Below are 16,572 nucleotides of genomic sequence, written 5' to 3'. Positions count from 1 at the left end.
TGCTGCTAAGAGGATTCAGAAGTTGATAAATACTGGGAATGTTGTTTGCCTTTTACTACTCTCCCTTACTATAAGTGGCAGAAGAGATAGAAATATATAGCAAGATGCATTTCTGAAGGAAAAGAATTTTTTTTCAGCTTGCATTCCTACAAGTTTCAAAAATCTGGTAAAAACTTTCAATAAAAGTCACAAGATTACAGCAGAAAAAAAGACTGGAAAATCTTAGGCCATTTACTTTAGTTCAGTCCACTAAAAAACTAATGATCTGCTATCAACTCTGTCCACTAGGGATTATATCGAATAGGTTTTTTTGCAGAGTGATTTTTCTGAGCCTGAAATGAGAATTTTCTGACCTCTACATAGTTTTGGGTAGCATCCCAGGACTCCTGCATCGATCCTGGGATTAATACTCCTAGAAAGGAGAGTTCAGGCACTGATTTTAGTGTTGTTTTGTTTTGGGTTTTGTATTTTTCCAATGGTTAAGACTTGTATGTGAACACAAGGCAATTTTAAAGGCTTTTTGGATTTCAAAATCTGTGCTTTGCGTAGACAAAGCCTCACCAGATCCTGGGTGGCTTCAGGCTGATCCCTGAAAGGCAAAGAAAAGACAAATCATCTTCTCTTGATTCCAATGCCAAGAGCCATTTTGGCTCAGACCAGCTGGAAACAGCCTAAAGCCTAAATTCTTCTAAGGACTTCCACTCTGCTGGAAGAAGCAAGGTCTTTACTGCTCTGTGGAGGTGGCAGATGGTAAGTCTGGTCAGCAGCAAGAACAAGGAGCAGAAGGTGGTTGCTGAATCATTAGGCACTGGCAAATTTCTGCTGGTATATGACTTTGGCTTTGCAATCTCTATGTTTTCACATCAAGTTTCTTTTTCCATAGTATACCCAAATAAGAGCCTCTCTTATTCATCTCTACAAATATCTACCTAGATATTAAAGTTTGAATCCTACCATTACATATTTCAACAGCTTGCTTATGTTCCTGTCAAGTTCTTCTTCTCTTCTTCCTATGAAAACTACTGTAAAATTTCCTTCCCTGTCTTTCCATGCATGTCTCTACCCACGCTCTGATCACATCAGAGAACCTCATTTCTAAAGCTTCCCACAGTCTGTTTCACTCCATTCCTAGCACCTGCAGGTAGCAATGTAAGTTCTACCTCTATGGGATCTGATATCCCAGACAAGTTGAGATGATTTGAAAGAAACTTTGTCTCTCCCCATATTCTTCATTTCTCCTATACCTCTCATGCTACAAAAGATTTCTCCATCTACTCTGAAAGACAATGAAGGTACTTCCTTAGATCCCTCTCTGAAACTTTCCTTCTGTGTGATGTTTACAAAAAAAGTCATAGTTTAGTCTATTACTGTTCAGACTAATAACAGACTATAATTTAGTCTGTTAGTGTAGTTGACCAGGCAACCCAGAACTGCTTCTCTGTGTCTTTATCCCATCCTTTTGCATCCATTGTGGTTTGTGTTAGATCACGTTCTCTGGAGGAAAGAGTGTCTTTTCTCTAAGGACACAGAAAGCCAGCACAGAGGAGCCTGTGTTATGCCTTTGTAATATGTAATTTTTCAACCCTGGAGAAAGTACTTCCATTTTAATTAATGTATTCCATTCAATTCCATTTTGATTTCACTCTATTATTAGACACACAGGAAGTGGAACAGATGTGTATTAGCTTAGCCAATTTATCAACTTCAGCAAATGAATCCGTCAAGACAGAAAAAGCATTGAACTCCTTTTGATCTGCAGGACTTAAAGCTCCTGCTCACACAGCTTCTGCAGACACAGGAAGGTGGGAAGCAGCTTCCAACACTGAGATTGCTGTGGGCCATACCTAGGAATTCAGATCAAGCTTCTTCACTTGGGCACTTGCTCACCATGGCTGGAACTATGCACACCCCACATAACATGTGACAGTCATGTAACCATGAAGGCTTTGAAGGCATCACTTTTAGACTGGGATTGTATCTGTTCTCATCTGAAGTTGCCCTTTAAAGGTCTTGACAATCCAGAGCTGATGAGAAGAAATATTTTGAAGTTTCACACTCATTTAATTATCATCCCCAAAGTAGATTTTCATAAAGATTCTACTTCGTGAAGACACTTCTCACAGGCTTCTGTCAGGAGCAACAAATTGAAAGTCTCAACAGGTGTTAGAAAGAGAAATGTCACTGTTGTTAATCTCAGAAAAATGTAAAGTGGAAGGATCAAAATATTGCCAGGATAGCAAGTTAATTATTTATAATCCTTTCCATACTGCCTTTGTTTCATGGGCAAAGCTGTTAGTTAAAGTACCAACGAAGTATCAACTTTGAGAGGTAGAAATTAACAGGTGTGGCAAACATACTATGCCCAGGAATATTTTGGCAGACACTCTCATGCGACTCAATTTTGCTCATCAGGTTGATATGTTGTCAAAACCACTGATAAATACTTACCTGAAGAGCAACCTTCTAACTAACTTCTAGTCTTCTTTAACATGATTCCATCTGTACTCACAGCTAAAGGCCCATTCAATGAAGTTCAGCACGATCTCCACTTCCAGAACGCGTCAGTATCCAAACCCTCCATTAGTGCCCAACCTCACTAACTACTTATTTGTAAGCAAATGACTGGCTGATGGTAAATAATAAACATATCAGAATCCTAAAACTCTATTTATAAGATTATGTTAGGTCTTCTCAGTTTTTCAAACTGAACAGACAACTCAAATGAAAAATCTAAGCAAAACAGGTCATTTATAAAGGCAAAAATACTTGACAAACATGACCTTTCAGCCCCGAATTCTGCTGTGCAAATTTTTTTCTGAGGTTACCAATGTTTTCCAATACATGTTAGGAAATGCACATGAAGAGCCTATGAGCAGTTTATTTAAGGATCCAATTTGAGTGTTTGCTGGCACAACACCTCATCGTTGGCTCTGCATGACTGCAGGGTTTGGAGGTCAAGTAAGGACAGGAAAGTGTTGGACCTATCTCAACCATCAGGTGCCCATGACTTGCCATCCTAAACAATAAAAAGTGATTATGGTCCCTCTGATTGCTTCTTAAAGTTATTAACTGTTGACACTTTTTAGACTTATCTCTGTTGTATGAAGAGTAAAGGACTCTGTTTAGTTTGTCTGTCCTCTCTTCTTCATTCCCCAACTATTAATAAAAGTATTAGACGTCAGAGAAAGAGGGGATGGAAAACAATACACTTTAAAACCATTTGAAAATGCTAAAGCTCAGCACAACCACATAATGAAAAACAGGCAAAAATCCTCCACAAATATAAATTAATATTTTCTTGTGCTTTAGAAAAAAAATTGCTCCTTTTTCTGAGCATTTTTTCTTTTTTTTTTTCCCAGGGAAAAAAAAAAAAGTGAGTATAGGAAGAACCTCAGCAATTTAACGTGTATGAATATGTGTGCTGAATCTTGTATCAATAATCGTGACCACTCCTTTTCATATTACAGAGACTGGAAAGCTCAGAGCACATAACAGTTTCTCCTCAACCTGCAACTGGTAAATTTATTAGGTTCATTTTTCAATGGGAAGGAAGGCACATTCAAAAATTGCCAAAAATAATGAACAAACTAATATGAGGCAATGTTTCAGAAATTTTCTGACATCACAGACATTAGCAGATGACCATTGGCAGTGACTGTTTTACTGCCCCAGGCAGCAATGCAAGTCACACTGTTTCTCCCAGTTGTTTACTGGATCAGGTTATTGCTCTCAGTTCTCAGTTTCTATGTTGGAAATCCCATTCCTGATAAATCATGACCTCCTTTAACCAAAATAATTACAGACAGTATTGCAGAAAGCTGATTCAAGAGGAATGAGCACACAATCACTCCTCTTGCTCTTCTTTAAATCCACTGAAACTTCATTAAACTCACATTACTGACTATTGCAGAGAGCAAAGAATTAAGAAGGCAACTGATTTCATTGTTGAGAAATGGTTTCCTCCAAGCAAGCAACTACTTAAACCTCCAACAACTACAAGCTCACAGCAGGCCCAGTACATTTCCACGTGTAGCTATGTTTTAATTTCCTTAAACCACAGGACGTAAGTCACAGTTCCAGTAGTGTCTGGAGTGAGATATTCTGTGCTGATAATGATGCAAAGCTTTATATCCTGTGGATTCCAAATGTGTGGTATGTCACAAGGATTTCACAGAACCAAGAAGATGATGTCTCTTTGCTTGCACAGGGTTAACCCCTTCAAAGGCAGCAGTTTACTTGTCTTTCTTGCACTTAAATGAATGTACTCTCTGAATTCCAAGAGTATCCTGAGCTCCACTGGCCTCCAAAACCATTTCCTTCTTCCTCCTACCTTTGTAATTTCTTCCCAATTTCCTCTCACCAATCTAACCATGACTCTAGTTGATCAAGACATGACCATGTGCAGCTCACTTCAATCTCTTACACACTGAGAATTTCCCATGGTGCTCAATACTATTTGCAAAGAGAATTTCAACGTGTTCCCCAGTCTATTTCCCACCACATCACACAGTTACCTGCACAATCCCTAAAGAACATTCTCTCTTTGCACAGAACACTTCAGGTAATTCTGTTACTATAACTTTTAAACTGGAATCTGTATCTAGAAATTTATTTGAACCTCACTGTTGTAGTTCTTGTAATTATTATTAGTGTTCCAGTTGAGCAACCAAGTAGCAGGCATAGGATGAGGAAAATCAAGGAACTACACAGCATGTCCAGCAGTTCACAGTCCTGCTTAAGAGTTCTCTTCAAATTCCTTTGATTTATCTACATCTTGCCCATCCAACATTAACAGTTAACTGCCTAGGGAAGGAAAAATCCTACTCAACTACAGTCATGAAAAGTAGAAAGAAAGAAAGAAGCAGCTACCCAGAGCCAGGTAGATCTGTATTTTGGAGGCTAGGAACAGACCATGGTCTTACACACTCTTGGGCTGAATAATACCACACATCTCTGACTAATGCCACAGCCTCCCTCAATTGTTATTCCAAGGAGAAAAAAAAAAATCTCAAAAAGAGGATACTCAGCTATTTGCAGTTAATGACAAAAGTTGAGTTTGTTCCCTTTCCACCTGAGCACCACATCAAGCATTCTCTAACACAGCTCCTCTGGGGCCTGCCATCAGCCCATGGAGTCAGTAACTGAAGCAAATACATGTATTTTTTCCATTTGGTTGCACTGTTTTACAGTATCATTACTGCATTATGTCCTGGTCAGCAAAATTTTAAACCATTCTATGCTGTCAAATCACTATTGTACAGACTGTATAAATCTATGTCCCATCTACTCAAGATATTTAAGGTGTTTCTGCTGTTCATTGTATTCTTCACATTTACTAAGACATTGTTAAACTAAATCTGCCACTTTGTTCCTTAACAAAAACACCTGATGCCTTTAAGCTTCTCCAGCCCTTTCACTTTCCTGTATTGATTCCAATTTCCTTCTTTTATGCATTCATCCAACTGGAATGTAAGTGAGGAACAATTATTTGATTGGTTTAGTTCATGCCCAGAATAGCAAATATAATTACCTGAAAGGCAGCAATGTGTGTTAAGTTTGAAGTACATATAATCTATAAACCAGAATGTACTTAAAATGTGTATTGCTTATTTTATGTTACAAGATAAAACTCACCATTTTGTAATGTTTGCTGCAGGAGTTGGGAATTTTACACTTTTTATCCTTTCAAGGTAAGACATCCATAATTGCTTCAGCAGCAAATGATACTGATACATTACAAGAAGATGATTTATAGGTCTATCAATACTTGTAGACTTACCTGCTTTCAAATCCTGGTTGAATCGAGAGTATTTTGAGTGCTCAAGCAGGGGCAGACACTGCTCAATTGGTGTCCAGACATAAGTCTCAGGGCACAGCAAGTCAGAGGGCCTGTACTGACCCTGGGAAGGAGAAAAGAAGGAAAAAAACCAAAAAGAGAGTAGTCACACCAGTTGCACAAGAACCCTCTGGCTACAACTTTCCAGGTTTTCTAAAGAACAAGGAATAGTTTTAATCTAACCAACACCAAATGAGACAGAAATGGCTCCAGTGAAATCAGAGGCTTTTAGTCATTTCAGCACCATCTCAGGAATACAAACTTAACCTTGGCACTTGATGAAAATGTAAAATTAACATAACACACTTCCACGATATCCAAGATGAACTAGAAAGGTTTTGGCTTTGCTGACTGAAACTCTGTATTAAAGTTATCCTCTAGAGTTCTGCTGAGCTGGTGCCAACACTAAAAAACTCAGCACCTCCAAAATCAGCTCATCTCAACCGTTGGTAATTCCAGCAACTCATGGAGACAAAAAAAAAAATCTAATAGAAAGAAACCACTTAACAGCAAGCAGGACGCTATTTTTATTGCAACAGTGATGGAGCATTTCGTTCATTGCTACTTAAATAGTAACACTTGAATTCATGGAGTTTTTCCTGGATTAGCTTACAGGTAATGATTAGTGAAATTCTACCATTTTTCGTTGATTTATTAAAAAGATATTCTTTGCAGACATTCCCAGAAACTAACCAGCCACAATTATTTTCCCTTCAGCCACACAGAAAATCACCACCTCAGCAATAATAACCTCCTCTAATCGGATCTTCATTTGATTTAAAATAAGATTATTCAGCGGCCTATAAGCCAAGTCAGAAATCTATCTTTGAGCTATTCTCACTCCATCCTTACCCTCTCAACGTTCAGAGCCATATGGTGGCAATATCAAACCAAATTTTAGCTTGCAAATTCATTACACATATCAGCTTGAAAAACAGCCACGAAGCAAGAGTGAAAAGGTTTAAAGATCTCAAGTAAAAGTTAGGAGATGTTATCAGAAGTCACACTGCAGTTGATGCCATTAGGAGTTCTTCACAACAGTTACATTACATAGGTAATGAAGATGATCATCTTGAGATGAAGTTCCTTTTTTTCTGCAGTACCTACTATGAAAAAAGGCAATGAAGCCTTAGATAAAGCTGAGCTTCATTGTTTGGAAAGGGACATACACAATGTTTGGGAAGGGACATACACAATTACTGTGACTACAGGAGATAAAGACGTTGTCAAAAGTAAGTTGGATTCACAACCTCTGCTATTCCTTTAGGAACACCCTTGTGCAGCAACACTCATGTTTGGAGAATCAGAAGAGCCATTTTTAACATTTGCAAAGATTCCCAATTCTTTTTATACTCTCACTGTTCACCTATTTACAATATTTACAGAAAAATTAACTTTTTTTAATGTATTTCCTACCAACTATAAATTGCTGAGTAGGAAACACAAGAATAATCGCTGATAAAAACAGTATAACAGTCCATATGAAAAAATTACACTAACCAAGCTTCATGCTGAACCTTGTCAAGTACCTCATGTAACTTTCTAAATGGTCTGCATGACTGATTTTCTCACTTGAAGTACATTCAGGGTTGACTGGTGATTACTGTTGTTGGGTTTGGGTTTTTTTTTTTTCAATTAAAGGCAAACTTTTTGTATTAAATTAAAACAATATTCCTCCAATTCCATCCAGGAGCTTAAACCTCAGGGCCTTAGAAAATCCTCTAAAGCCAGAGAATGGAAATGACATTATTAAATAAACCACTTTGAAATGTTATGCTCTCTAAACAGAAATAGGTGAAAGGTATGTGAAGGTAATACTTAAAGAACACTTTCGGTCATCAGATGAAACAATTTAAGGACTTGGGGGGAAAAAAAAGCCTTTTCAGTCATATTTTTACAAAATAGAACATAATTACTTAAAGACATTTTCTCAACCAGCCAAGAGGGCAGAAATAGCCAAGGAACCATTATTCCTAGAAGACACTGCTCCCACACCTTGCAGTTGATCACATTTGTGAATGCCACACATGAATATCATACCACTATGCAGCCCTATTCTAACTGTCTCTATTACTTCTACAGTCTGTCATAAAATGGGATGTATAAAATTAACTACATTGCAGCATTGCTGGTTTGGTTATAATAGAAAAGAGCTTCTTTAGTCCTGAGCTGAATAATGGGAAAAATTGATTATTCAATCCATCACTGCAGATTCACTATTTATTTTGGGCATTAAAATACCCTCCTTTGGAGAGAGAAAAAGGAAAAAATAGTTCTGAGGTGACTTCCTTTAGATGTTTTCTTCCCCCAAAATGTAGGGTCTTGTTGACAAACTTCCCTGAAGGCACACAAGGCTGTGGGGATGACACATCGCTGACCCAGGATGCGTCACGGAATTAGAGGTAAAAATCAAAGAAGCCATTGATGCTCTTTGACATCTTCCCTTCCTAAAAGTGTTCTCAAACATACTAGAAGTAAGATAGTTCTCCTGTAAAGGCATTTTATTTACACTACTGGTTAAACCCACATCCCATGACTCATTCCACAGAGGAAGTGGGAACACAGGATGGACCTAGGCAAGTTTCCCAAAGAACACCAATTACACTGTGTCTATATTGATAGAATCAAACAGGGAATCCACAGAATTTGTTACATCAAATGCAGTAATTTCTAGGAGCTTTTGCCTTCCTCCCACCCAGACCCTTTCCATAAGCACTTACTCTCAATTTACTTCCTTTCTTCAAAATATTTAAAACTTCAATAGGAAGACAAACCACTATGAATCCAACTCGTATTATTTTCCCTCTCTCTCCTTATTCCTGGACTGTGAAAACACCTAAACCTGAGAACCAAGCCAGATTCTGCCTCATGTACAGGAGCACCTGTACTTCAAGAATAATGTACAAACTTCATTATCCACTCTAAAATGATTACATCATCTAAAAAAATCACCTCCAAGGAAACTACTTATATTCCTTCTTACTCTTAATATTGCTGATTTGCAGAGTACAACAACATAAATCCAAACCAGAAAGGGGATCTCTGAAGGGAAATGCTGCAGAGGTATTTATCACAGGAGAACAACCTAATCAGACTTGCAACATTGATTTTGAAAACCATTTCTCTTTGGCTTTAAGATTAAATCAGGATACACTGCAGAAATGATTCTGGCTACGGTAAAAGTTCACAACTGAAAACATTTTGCTTTCTTTCATTTCATGATACAAAAAGCTCTTGCACAGTAGCACTGTTTAAGCTGTCCAGACCATCTTGGGAGTATTTAACTACAAGACTTTCAACAAAAAGGATCATCTTACAGACTATCCCTAAGCACTTGTCTTAGGTTTCAGCCTCTCAAACCCAATACCACCTGCTGATGAAATGCACTCTGTCAATATACAACAACTGCACATACTTCTGCCTGTGCCCCTACATTTTGACAAGAAATATCCAATAAAATGTGGGTTTTTCCAAAATGCTTTTGGAAACAAAAAAAATATATTTACCTAAAACATAATTATTTCGATGCTGTTTAAAATTTTCACAGACATTCAAAAATACCTTTCTTGAGAAAGAATATTAACACACTTTGAACCATTGCAGGGTAAGAGCCACTGCAGGTCATGCCCACATCCATGTTACAGTCAAATATCCCATCTCTGACAAATATGAAGAGGAAAAACTCAGTGAAGACTAAACTGACAGTTTGAGTGTTACTCTGCCAATCCACTCCTGACCTCCAACAGTTTGCAATGCAGACCCTTCCACAACCAGGTAACTTCAGTAAAAATACATTTTGCCATCACACAATCCTAAACAATTGCTTTGATTTACTTCCACCTGCAAAGTGCAGCTCATTCCTCCCTCTGAGACAGAAATGCAATGAACAATTGTGGCCTTATCCCCATGTCACTCATGATTTTACAGACAAATGTGGCACCAGGTAAACTGAAAGAGGGTTATCCCTTCCCTTCCAACTCCAACCATTCTATGAGAGTTTCATCAGACTGGAGGGACCCAAATTCTTTACTGCATTACTAGGTAAGCTATTCTATACCTTTAATCATCCTGCTCAACCTGTCCTTTTTCCGGTTTTGCTTTTTGTTCTGTGAAACAGGGGCAAAGGGCCACAGGGGGACACCATCCAAACTGCATTGTTCAAGGAGCACCCTTCCAACTCCAACCATTCTATGAGAGTTTCATCAGACTGGAGGGACCCAAATTCTTTACTGCATTACTAGGTAAGCTATTCTATACCTTTAATCATCCTGCTCAACCTGTCCTTTTTCCGGTTTTGCTTTTTGTTCTGTGAAACAGGGGCAAAGGGCCACAGGGGGACACCATCCAAACTGCATTGTTCAAGGAGCAGGACAGAACCAGGTACAATAAAGATATAAAGAAAACCAAAAGATAAATACCTGACTAATTGATCAAATGGCTTGATTAAAAAGCAATAGTGAAAACTAGTATGGCAAGGAAATTTCTGGGTATGTGGTTTCTTCTACCAAGTTAACTCAGTGCAACCTCAATGTGTTTGTTTAATAAACAATACTTCCAAGATGTTTTATTTTCACTAATGTTTGAGGCATTTTCCCTCCTATATAAAAGAAATGGAAGAGCCTTTAAGGTGCTTTCCCTTATACAATTAGACATGCTGCATTTTAATTGGAAGCTTCTGGAAATAAGTTTTACAGTGAGGCTGCCAAGCCAAAATTAATACTTCACACCATGATTTTTTTTTGTTTTACAGTTTCCAAATCAGAATTGGACAGAACTTCTCTGAACTTTTGTTCTACAGGAAGGGCAAAGGTTTTAATGAGCTTTTAGTCTGGAGATTACTTTTTAAATATTTTGTAAAATCTGAGGGATTTGGTAAGTACTTGAGATGAAAAACATCAGCAGAGTTTGTTTTTGTAGTCTAAGTAAAATTTAAAATGTGAAAGCACCCAGAAAGAGAATAGTCTGGAAAACGAAGAAGGTCAAGCACCAGTAGCACTGCAAAAACAAAATAGGAAGGTTAAACACACATTTAATTCTTTTATCGGGTACAGTTTACATCTGTATCCTATTTTTTCACAATAAACCCATTGATCTTTTATTAAAAGCGAATTAAGACTGCCTTCATCTCCATTCCCAGCCAGCTGCTTAAAAAGAAGACTATATAAACAAAGCAACCCCAAATGATCAACAGCAATCCATTGGGGCCAGGCAGCAGCACCCGCGACAGAGCGCGGCAGGCTGCGGGTTTATTGAATTCAGCCCTTCCCCTGAAAGACAACCCTGCTGAATCCCCTCAGCAGAGCACCACGGCAGACCCTTGCTCCCTGATTTCATTGCATAAACAGAAATAGACTTGATGGAGCCCCAGGAGAGTCCTTTGCGAGTAACTCGAGCCACGGCGTTGGCTCAGACAGAGCTCGGCCGTGCTGCGGTGCCCGCGGGGACAGAGCTGGACGTCTGAATCCCTCTGTGCTTCCACTCACAGGGGATCTGTCTGCGGAAGAGTCTTCAGAAAAAAAAAACAACCAAAAAAACCCCCCAAAACCCCCAACTCCCATCCCAAAACTACCTCCATATACTATGGAATAAAGCAAACAGTTTTGTCTATCCATGAGAGGTGGCTGAGGACTTTAGAGTCATCATCAACAAGTATTCAGTGTGCAGGAAAGTATATATCGAAGAGGAATGACACCAGCCAATGTACACTTTGTGGGTAACTCCATGAATAAGTAACAAGTTGGATTTCACACAATCATTAAGGTTGGAAAAGACCTCTGAGATCATCAAGTCCAACCTATGACCTAACACCACTATGTCTACTAGAGACCATGGCACTAAGTGCCATGTCCAGTCTCTCCTTAAACACCTCCAGGGATGATGACTCCACCACCTCCCTGGGCAGCACATTCCAGGGTCTGATCGCCCTTTCTGGGAAGAAATTCTTCCTAATGTTCAACCTAAACCTTCGCTGGCACAGCTTGAGACTATATCCTTCCATCTTGTCACTTACCTCAGCTGGCTCCAACCTCCTGTCAGGGAGTTGTGGGCAGTGATAAGGTCTCTCTGAGCCTCCTCTTCTCTAGACTAAAAACCCCCAGCTCCCTCAGCCTCTCGTCATAGGACTCATGTCCCAGACTCTTCACCAGCTTTGTTGCCCTTCCTGGACATGCCCCAGTACCTCAATGTCCTTCTTGAAGTGAGGGGCCCAGAACTGGACACAGGACCATCTCACCCTGGGGTTCCCAGCTGCCTGTGTGAATAGGTTCCCTGATACTCCAGTGCCAGGATCAGACAAGCTGATTTTATCCAAACTACAAACTTAGAATTAATTACACTCTCCACATTTTTATGACCTCAGAGCTGCATTCTTGAGAGCTTAACCACCTTCTGTTTTATTAAAGAATAATGCGTTGTAATCCTTACAAGATACTATGAATAATAACCCAAATTCAGTAACTCAAAAGAACTCAAATTACTTAAGAGAAGTAAATGAAGTACTAGTCCTTGCTCTTCAAAAAGCTGTGCTGACTCTCATTCTCTCAGTTACATCATCAGAGGCACAAAACCTGAGCAACAGGAGTTTTACAGGGAGCCAGGGAGCTATAAGGTGATCCCCAAGGCATTTCAGACAGGGAAACTCAGAGCAAACACTCTCCTCCTGTGTTCTTTAGTTTCCCATAAGTGAAAAATAACACAATTTGAAGTTGTATTTCCAACAGAAGTAGAGAATCATAGAATAATTTGTGCTGGAAGTGACCTTCAAAATCATCTAGTTCCACCCCTTATTTAGGTGAGTTAATTGATTAGCACATTACTTTTTTGATATTTGCTTTCTAAATGTTCCAAATGATCTTTAAACTGACTAACCATTATATATATAATACTTATCATATTATATATAACTTGCATATAATTTGTCAACTTTCACCTCCTTTCTGGTTTTTTCCCAATTCCAGGTAAAGTATGAACAGAAATCACTAATGATAATCTGTTCCCAAAGAGAAAATACTTCTGACACTTGTTTCTATGTGTCACACAACTAGTAGGAAATAAATAATTTCCTATAAATATTGACTACATATTTATACTTAACCATACATATTAAAAAATTAGCATCTCAGAAGGTTTTCATAGTGTCCCTCAGGTAAATAAAGTATCTTGGGTGAGTGTAAAACAAATTAAGATAATGAGTAAAGTCAAAAAGGAAAGTTTCACACTCAATATCCTATAACTATCATGTCATTATTTGGCCATTAACTGACTACATGCTCTTAACCCACCAGAAAAATGGAATTAAATTAAGTTTATCTCAAATTTCACTCAGATCTAAGGTAAGTCTCAGCACTTTATTTGCCTGTGGTGCTCTGCAAAAAGAAGCACTTCCAAAGCAATACTTCCCCCTCTCCTCCAAATACCTTCAGAAACTAATACCATTTCTTTGTTTTCCCAACCCACGCTATTCCTAGCAATCCTCTGAATTGTTTGGATTCTGCTATCTTCCTAACATAGTACACACTCTAAATAGCTGCTTTCACCCTGTCCTCTTTCATAGGAATTATCTGAAATATTGAACATTTTCTGGCTTGTTTTTGATCCTGGGAAACAGCCAACAGGTGTCTGGAAAGGCTCATGGGCTGTGAGAGAAAAAATTGCTTTCCACTGAGGAAAAAGGGCAACATTTGGGACAGGTTTTGATTTTTTTCCTTTCCACTTTAGTCTCTAACTCTATCCAGCTCTTCTTCCTCTTTTATATTATCTTTCCTTTCTCCCTCTGAGAATAACACGCTCAGGGAGGTTGTGGATGTTTATGCCACAAGATCCAAGCTACGACCTGCTGCACATTAATATACAAACATGTCATCTGCAAGATCCAAGGAGCCAACAGAGTGCTGCTTGAGATGAAATATATCCATGACCATACTGCAACAGATCCCATTATCCTCCCCAACACCACTGTATTAATCAAGGAGATAATTCTGGTTTCAAGTTTAAAAATGAACAGCAATTAGTAGCCTCGAGAGACTTTGCTTCACTGTCATAGAGAGCTGCAGCACAAGAGATGTGTGCAAGGCAGGAGTTTGTCATCTCTGCTTTATCAGCTTGGGATGCAACTGTCCAGAGCTAAAGATAAGACACAGCTCTGGGCATTCCCTGACAACCACTTTCAAGCACTTCTCTCTCCTCCAAGACTTCTTGCCAAGAGTTTGTTCTTTCTCATTTGTAAAGTGAGAGTTTTCCATTGCTTGTTCTAAGCAGCCAAAGCCACTTTCTATCTAAAGTCACCATATCAAAGCCACTAGATCTGGAATAAAGACAGTGATGAGGTTTGCACAAAAGAGGAAGAAAAAAATCTGTATGTTCAGGAATTCCATCATAAAACCTACACTTTTCACAGAATCACAGAATCATTAAGGTTGGAAAAGACCTGTGAGATCACTGAGTCCAACCTATGACCTAACACCACCATGTCAACCAGACCATGGCACTAAGTGCCACATCCAGTCTCTCCTTAAGCACCTCCAGGGATGGTGACTCCACCACTTCCCTGGGCAGCCTGTTCCAATGTCTAGTCATGTCCTTGATGACTAGACAGACAAACACATATTTAAATGAATACTTCTGAAAAGATAATTTAAAGATAACCTTTGCAGGGAGCAGCTGTCAGTCTGCCATGTCCCTATTTGCATTTTGAGATTTACTCAAGCCAATGTGTGTCATGTGTACAGTAACAGTTCTGAACCAGAACACAGAACATGAAATATCTATGCCTATTCCCACTCCATACCTCTGGCTCATTTTGCTTCAAGTAAGAAAGGTGGATAGATAGATACATACAAGTTTTACGTCTGTGGTTCCTAGATTTCAGTAGCCTTCACTGTTTAGATTAAACTCACTTGGCTGAATTTGCCCTTCTATATGGTGTTTCATCACACTGTAGAGCCAAGAGTACAAACATAACAAAATGGTCCCTTCAAGACCAACGAGGTGTATTATTTCCCCTGAATCTGTTATTGTACCCTGGCTCCAGACTCTGGGTGACAGGAACAGCAAGTTTAGGGATTCTGAACTGCCCTAAGTTGGCTGACTGTTTATCCAAAGCTGAAATAATATCCAAATGACAGACAAGTATGAAGACAACTCCTGAAACCGAGAAGCAAAGAGAAATATTACAAGTATGTGGCTACTCAAAAGAAGCTTACATAAAATTAGGGTAACTTTTGAAGCATGTTTTCAAAGTACTTTTGCATCATCAAACTACAAATATATCTGCTTTGCCTTCTTTACATTTCCCAAGGCTCCTTTCTTTTTTTTTCAGTCTGCCAACCTGTGCTGTTCAGAATGGTATTTTACTAAAATAGACAGCTGAAACTAAGTTTAGCTTTCAGTGTTGTTACATAAACTTCGTGTTTGATGTACAAAAATGAGATAGTACTTACAGGAAAACTCTACTGACTGGAATTCCTGGCTGGAATTCCAGACACTGCAACCAAAAATATTAAAACATTGCATAGCTTCAAATATTGCCACTTTATCTCTCTCATTCACTGACATTTAGTAGCAGTGATACTAAACTGGCAGAACACATCAACACCAGACTAAGATACCAAAGGATGTTTCCACTTCAAGGTGTATTTGTGCACATTTGGAGACTGAGATTCCCTATGAGTCCGAAGAGCTGTGTATTCACAACATTTTACAGGAAAAGGAATGCTTTGATTTTAAATAAAATATAAAAAACCCAGCTAACATTTACTGGAAATGGCCATTAAAAATCCAGTTGGGAACAAGCTAGCTAAAGATGATATCACACAGATATTCCTCTGAAGCTGCAAGTGAATAAACACCTTGTCTGTAGAGAAGCAACTCAACAATGCTAAAAAAAGTAGCAGAATTGGAGAAAACTTGAGTGGAAAACAATAAGACAGAAGAGTTAAGCTTGTACATTTGAGGAATATTAGTTTCCTTGAATTTTAGCCAACTTTTTCAACAACTTGATATTTTTTAAGTGTATCACAGAAAAAAAAATGTATGTGTTGCCTTTTCACTGCAAAAAATCAAAGATTTTGGGGAATAAAAATCATACAATTACTGAAATGAAACTTGTTTACTTTGAATCTGCAGCAGAAATTCTTCAGGAGAGCCTAGCATTAAACTTGGAAAGAGAGATTAAAAAAAACCCTATGACAAAAAGATAAAACCCAGGCAGGGGCCTCAAGAGGAATTGCTTTGTTAGAGACACACCAACCCTGTTGACTTAGGTCTATCTCAAAAGGAGTTTATTTTGGCAGCTGTGAGAAGCAAAAGAAGGGAAAAAAAAGAAGGGAGTTTTTCAATCCTGTGGCTTCCATATCTTTCTCTGGAAGAGTTGCAATACACTGAAAATATTATTTGAGTTCATTAAATTAAATGTATTAAATTAAGCATTAAAGTTTATTTTCTTATATTTGATATGAAGTGAAATAATCACAGGAAAAATATGCACAGCCTAATAGATCATACTCATGCCTTAACCTTACATACACAAAATTGTCACACTGTTAGCAAATAGCTTTAAATGTTCATTAATATCTGACTAGCTGGAGTCATATCTAAAAGAACAGCAACGTCTGTAGCTTACAGACATGTGACACAGGAAAGTGAAATTAATGCCATATCAAGGAGGTTTCTACTATGTAGATATCAAAGTAAAAACACAACACACCATGTCTATTTAACAGAAGAAAAAAAACAGCCAA

General features: G+C 38.4%; 1 protein-coding gene across 2 annotated transcripts in view; it reads right to left on the bottom strand.

The window, feature by feature from the left end:
* The window catches only part of ATE1 (arginyltransferase 1), a 72,278-nt gene that overhangs the window by 11,607 nt on the left and 44,099 nt on the right, over window positions 1–16,572 (bottom strand). For both annotated transcript variants that reach the window (XM_009082349.1, XM_009082348.1), the window contains exon 10: window positions 5,780–5,900. In XM_009082349.1, the coding sequence (XP_009080597.1) occupies window positions 5,780–5,900 (121 nt within the window). The remainder of the gene's footprint in view (window positions 1–5,779; window positions 5,901–16,572) is intronic.

This window comes from Acanthisitta chloris, unplaced genomic scaffold (genome assembly GCF_000695815.1).
Source record: "Acanthisitta chloris isolate BGI_N310 unplaced genomic scaffold, ASM69581v1 scaffold1089, whole genome shotgun sequence".
In the NCBI taxonomy this organism is placed as follows: domain Eukaryota; kingdom Metazoa; phylum Chordata; class Aves; order Passeriformes; family Acanthisittidae; genus Acanthisitta; species Acanthisitta chloris.
This window is presented reverse-complemented; position numbering and strand designations above follow the sequence as displayed.